Consider the following 6,220-nt stretch of genomic DNA (forward strand, 5'->3'; position numbering starts at 1 on the left):
CACCTTGCTCCGATGCTCCAACACATATGTGAAAAACTTGCAGTCTGTTTAGCTCTACTAGACACTTCATTGTAATTCGCATAGCATATCCGTCAATGTAGCAGTAATAAGTTGTAAAGCTATTGAACCTTCCCCTACATCCCCACCTTTGTTTCATATGGTTTCACCTTGTCCTAATCAATGTCCAGCTGGAAAGTGGCGACTGTAACTTTCCAAACATTAAAACTTCAATATGGTGAAGAAGCATACAGAAACATGTACTTTATTACAAGCATCACCATAGATTTTAGAAGAAATAATGAGTATCATTTGCAACAAATATCAAAACAAGAAAAATACAAACACAAAGTACTAATTTTTGTGCTTTACATTTCACAATAAACAAACAGAACTATGCTTTAAGTGTTCTTACACTGTCTAGGAAATCCTGTGTTAATACGGGCCTGTTACTTACATGCAGTCCAATAAATGCAACCAACAGATCTTGTCTGCTATAGAGGTACCATCCCTGATGCTGTATAATTCAAGAAGCACATATAGCCACTTAGGAAAATATGAGATAAGCATTGCAACAGCTCGCTTGTCTTCCACCATTTTCTTTTTTATTTCAGAAACTGTGACTGTCTTATTAAAGTTTTTATCTTGGTTATCCTTTGGATGTAAATCTGGGTCCACACTCATCATCACTGCCAACATTCGATATTCTGGTGGGAACAGTTCAATTATACTACCTTTCTTTCGGTGCAGGACAGCCCTTACGAATTGTGAGATGATACACAACATTCTAGAATGGGCTCTGGACAAAACCAAAAGCTCATGAAGGACGCATGCTGATAGCTTAAAAACAGATGGTGATTTTGAGCACAAATCAATAAGAGAAGACACTTCTATTTTTTCCAGTTGGTTTTGAAGGACAGAAAATTCTCTCTCATCTAGTATCAAAGTTTCTTGACACAGATTTACAATGGTTCTCTCTACACACAGTGGGAGATTCACAGCCAGATTTTCTATGTTTTCAAGCGAGAGCGTAATGTTGTCTGCAATACAATAAACATCCTGACATTAATATTTCCTTCAACTGTTCTTAAGAAGTGATTCAACTGGAAAATAATATTAATCTTACTTCTTTTCTGCCAAAGTTGTTGAAGAAATTCTGTGCCTTCATTACATACATTTGAAGTAAAATGTGTTATTACAAACGCTACAACTTCATTCATCATGCCAAAATTTGCATTTATCTCCAATAATGCTGCAGTAAACGCAATTAAATATTCAGCTTCCTTTGCTGCTAGATGTTTGTAATCAAACTTATCGGACATCAAAATTGCATCCAAAATATTTGTTGTTGTGATTTCAAATGGAAAGTCAATGGATGGTGGTCGTACTAAATAACGTAAGAGTTCCTGGAAAAAAAAGGAGAGTAAAAATTGGAAAAAAATGAGTTTTCTGGCTGGAATGTCTTAGGCCATCAGATCATCACATGTAGTACAGGCAGTTTATTAGACAAGCAAAAACAAAATCAATACATGAGATTATTTCAGTATCAACCAATAAAATAAAAAACAGCCTGGAATATAATTAGCACAGAGAGAGGAACAAAAAGTACACACGGGTGATAAATGAAACAGAAAGCATGAAACTGAGTTTCAAAAGCACAGATAAAATAAAAATTGCCAACAACCTGTACATCGATACAGTAGAAAACCCAATGCATGAAAGTAATAGCCATGGAAGTAACCATACCATAGTCACAGATAAACTAAGCCACTTAGTGTTCTTGAAATTGGCAACTGAAGAGACTCCGGCAAAGATTTAAAAAATTCTAAAAGCAAGTGACTTAAGGATTGAAATTGTTTTCAGTGAGTTAACAATTAATTTTTTTGTGTGTGTCTGTGTTTTCGAAAGGTGTAATTGATTTGCTGTTTGTGGTGTGGTAAGATGTTTAATTTATTGTTTGGCTTCTCTTGTTAGGTATGGATATGATGATCAAGTTCAACAGCGCGCGTGGTTGCGGGTGGAGATGGGGGAGGTCATGATGTTCTTGATTAAGTTTCTGCAGGTGTTGGGATTAAAAGCAGAGATTGCCAATGCAGTGTCTGCAGAGAAAATATAATGTTGGGTGAGAGTTCCGGCGTCTCGGACCAGGGACAGGTACATGTGGCGGTGTCTGAAGGACAACCGTTGACACTCCATTAGACGTGGTTCCTGGTTAAAAAATCTAGTGTGGCCATGAGAAGATTGTTTTGAGGACTTACTGTTTTTGCTATAGGTTCTCCATTAGATTTTGTGCACATAAGAGTGGAGTGAGTGAGAGGATGGGGACTAGTGTAGCAGGGGATACAACCCGTCAGCTTTGGACAATGACGTCTCAAGTTGCCAATCGAGAAGCGATTCGTCTTAGTGTTGTAGCTCCCTTCAGTGGCTGATAAGTGTTTTTTGGCTTTTAAAAAAAAAAATCTCACGAGATAGAATAAACAGATCCACTTTATTAAGCAATCAGTAAAAAAACGAAACAAACATAACAGCAAAAGCGAAAATGGTAAACTGCTCTCTCGCGACTTGTGAAGTCATTGTCCAAAGCCGACGGGTTGTATCCCCTGCTACACTAGACCCAGAGGATGTTGTTAGATTGGTTTTCTTTTTGTAAAGATGTGTGCTCTGAGTGTGTGAAGTAATAGGGGTAAGTTGGGTGGGCTGGGGGTGATGGTTGAGGTAGACGCATCATAGTTTGTGAAGAGGAAGCATGGGAGGGCTAAGTCTCTGGTTGGTTTATAGATGTGGCGGGCTGTTACCTCCGGGGGTGGGTATGCTGAAAGAGTTTTCAGGGTTTTGAAGGGGCATACCAAGAGGGAATTGGTGGGGTTAATTGAAGAGTATATTAAGGAGGGGAGTACTGTAGTTTCTAATGCTTTTTCGTCATACTGGGGTTTGGGGAAGAACGATTATGATCATTTAGCAGTAAAGGAGGCAAGGAGGGGAGTACTGTAGTTTCTAATGCTTTTTCGTCATACTGGGGTTTGGGAAAGAACGGTTATGATCATTTAGTAGTAAACCACAGATTAGGGTTTAAAAATTACAAAACTGGGTCATGTACTAATACAATAGAGGGGTTTTGGGAATGGTTAAATCATTCAAAGTGAGGGGGAAGAGGCACTCTTCTAAGCTGCAATCTCACTTAGATGAGTATTGCTGGTGGAATAGCGGCCTGGGCATTACTGTATTTTTCGTCTTTTTCTGAGGGCAGCGAGTAAGATATACAGGCCAAGGGTGGTTAGTTGAGGGGGTTTGGTCTGGGGGAGCGTTGTTTCATGATTATGTTGGTGAGGATCTTTTTTGTTGCACTTGTTTTTGAGTTGTAATGGGTGAATGAGTTTCATTTATTTTGTGGTTTTTATTTGTTGGCGATTTTTTTATTCTGGGGGGGGGGGGGGGGACTGGATATGGGGGAGGGGGTTGGGCTGGTAGGCCGTGGGTGGTTTGGGAGTTTTTTTCTTTTTTGTTTGTTTGTGTGTGTATTTGGGTGTGTGTGTGTTTTTCGGTATCATCAGCTGTGTTTGAACTATGTAAGTTAAGGGAAGTGTTCGATTCCATTTTTATTGTTTTAGCGATAGTTGTGGTTGATCTATATAGCTCAAGGGAAGTATCCGATTACAATTTTTGTAGTTGTAGGTGTATTTTGTGGTATCGACATTTGCGGTTGAGCTAGATGGGTGGATTTTGTGGGTACAGTGGAATGTGATAATATTGTGTCATTCTTTTTTTTGTGGTTTGGGATTGTGTTGTGTCTTTTTTTATGTTTAGCTTGTCCCCACCCTAAAACCCAAAATTACCCCCTTGTCCTGTTAGTTTCATTATATTTTTGGAGGGAGATGTTATTGTTGTAGTTATATGTATTTTCATATGTTGTTTTGTTTATGTAGTGACGTCATAAGCGCCATATTGGATATGCTGAGCATGATCGTCGTATTGATGACATCATGTGTAAAAAGCAGACTGGTGGACTCAGACACTTCTGTAATCCCCATCAAGTTAATGAAAATTTTACTTGTGTACAAACAAGGAAAGCATAGTTATACTAAGATTACGGATTGATCCCTTTAGCCTCAGGCTCCTCAAAAATATTAGCAATGCTCAACTGCTTTTCTGGAAAAACATAATGTGCACAGCATATATGCCAAAAAGGCAAATAACAGACACAGCTTTTCAGTCTTAGAAAGAAATAATAGTGCAGGTCTTCGGCACAAGAATGGTAGTTTTCTTTGAATTATTCAAGGCATCTGACGGAAATAAGCTACTTATTAAGCTGAAAAAAAGTACATGATTTTAAAGAGGATCACACGGATGTATTTTTGGGAGGAAAAACTGGTACAAGCAGCTTCATTTAGGTTTTTAGGTAGGCTACAACAATAGACAGTGAGCGAAATTGGAAGCAGCAGATAAACACTATTTCCAATAAGGTGTGTTCAATGAAATTTGCAATCAATTAGTTTTGTATGTATTTCAAGGCATCTTGTGTATAATGGACTTTTTGAGCCACACATGCAACATGGAATCCCAGTATGGAGGAACTCTATCATTGCAGGAATAAAAAGAACACTCACACTACATAAAAACTGATTTGGATATATTGGCAAAGGAACAAAACCGATCTTGTAGAAATTGTTTTAAGAATCTTAATATTTTAACATTTTAATCACTGTACACCAAATATTTAGGACCAGTGTGACTATCACTAGATGCTAAATTGGGGACAACTGAGACCCAAATCCAAATGGCAAGGAACAGAGAAAATTGCAGTGCCTTTCTCATAAACTACACATTTTTCAAAATACTCCAAAATCAAATTAATAATAGTATTGCTTGCAGAATTACAAAGCCTCAAAACTGAGAAGCCTTTCCCTGGAACACTAATAAAATTTCCGGCAGAGAGACAATGATATTGTTTGGTAGAATATATGACCAGATGTTGAGCCGCAGTATACCCTTGGAACAATAAATTTTGTTTGTCATGTAAACAAAAAGTGAACTAATATAAGAATGTGAATTCTCACTAGATCGAATCGTTGTACTATACCACTTATGTAAAATTAAATGATACGTCATAAAATCATAATTTTTTAAATTCTTGTATTGTAAATAATGATGTACTGTATAATATTATGTATTAAACCACTGTGTGTTGTTATATTGTATACGGTACGCTACTACACGTGTATGATATCTAGATGGTAAGCACAATGACGTGTCCACTGGAATACGTAAATAGCTCTGCGAAAATAAATGTAAGGGAGCAATAAAGAGCCAGTCACAATTTTTACTGCATTCTCCTAAAAGAAAAAAAAAAACACTCTTTCAACTTACCAAAGTAGCAACTTTTCTCTCATCATTATTTCGAATTTCTTTACTTGATAAAATATGAATTAAGGCAGACGCATAATCATTTAGGTTACCGCTGTTCAAGAGGCAAAATGGAAATTCCTCACCGTCCCTCTTAGGGTACAGATCAAAAGCCATCGTTATTTTGCACGTTACAACAAAACAATAACATTCCGTATTAATAAGCCTACAACCACAGCATTAATTACTATAATCTATCTATTGCAATGTATGAATATAATAATCAACACTCAACAGATATCTGAAGCAAGGACGTAACATCACCATCCACGCGGGGCGAGATATACCTAGCACAGGCGTCTAAAGCTAGCGAAATGAGGGATGCTCAACTACCTGACCTACCGATAGATGGCTCTACCAGCTGATTACTATCGTCTGTATTGCCCGCCATATTTGAATTTGCCAAGAAGTTTCTCTCGGTCTGTACTCTGTACGGTGTATAAGGGATTAAGGATTATCGAAATGGTGATTTCTTGTTTCGCTTTCAATTGTGCGAAGCGATGGAGTAAGGAAAGTGACTTACCATTTCACAGGTAATAGGACTACCGATGCAGTACGATAACAATACAGACTTAGTGCGTTTGCTAATTCGATGTTTTTGAACAGGTTTCCTCTAAAGCACCCAGAGCTGCTAAAGAAGTGGATTACTACCGTGAAGCGGAAAGATTTTAAACCTACGTCTTGCAGTTTTCTTTGCGGAAACCTTTTCCGACAAGATGATTACGTAGTAAGCCCTCGAACGTGGAAGAAACGTCTCAGACCCGAAGCAGTGCCATCAGTTTTTGACTTTCCGGCACATTTGATACCACCAAATAAACAGCCA

At 37.9% G+C, this 6,220-nt stretch overlaps 1 protein-coding gene across 1 annotated transcript; it reads right to left on the reverse strand.

Annotated features, from left to right (window-relative positions):
• Positions 1-233: 233 nt before the first annotated feature.
• On the reverse strand, positions 234-5,705 carry LOC124788578. Its single transcript, XM_047255851.1, has 3 exons — positions 5,362-5,705; positions 1,124-1,403; positions 234-1,037 (listed from the first exon to the last, which is right to left on the reverse strand). Exons 1-3 carry the CDS (start codon positions 5,512-5,514, stop codon positions 451-453), a joined length of 1,020 nt encoding a protein of 339 aa, XP_047111807.1. The 5' UTR covers positions 5,515-5,705; the 3' UTR covers positions 234-450.
• Between the last annotated feature and the right edge of the window lie 515 nt (positions 5,706-6,220).

This window comes from Schistocerca piceifrons, chromosome 3, assembly GCF_021461385.2.
Source record: "Schistocerca piceifrons isolate TAMUIC-IGC-003096 chromosome 3, iqSchPice1.1, whole genome shotgun sequence".
Classification (NCBI taxonomy): Eukaryota; Metazoa; Arthropoda; class Insecta; order Orthoptera; family Acrididae; genus Schistocerca; species Schistocerca piceifrons.

Excerpts from the sequence above, each read along its gene's own strand:
- LOC124788578 (XM_047255851.1), bottom strand. The coding sequence starts at position 5,514 with ATGGCTTTTGATCTGTACCCTAAGAGGGACGGTGAGGAATTTCCATTT. Across the intron at positions 1,404-5,361 it reads AGAGAAAAGTTGCTACTTTG|GAACTCTTACGTTATTTAGT; the intron begins GTAAGTTGAAAG and ends TTTTTTTTCCAG. Across the intron at positions 1,038-1,123 it reads ACAACTTTGGCAGAAAAGAA|ACAACATTACGCTCTCGCTT; the intron begins GTAAGATTAATA and ends ATTGTATTGCAG.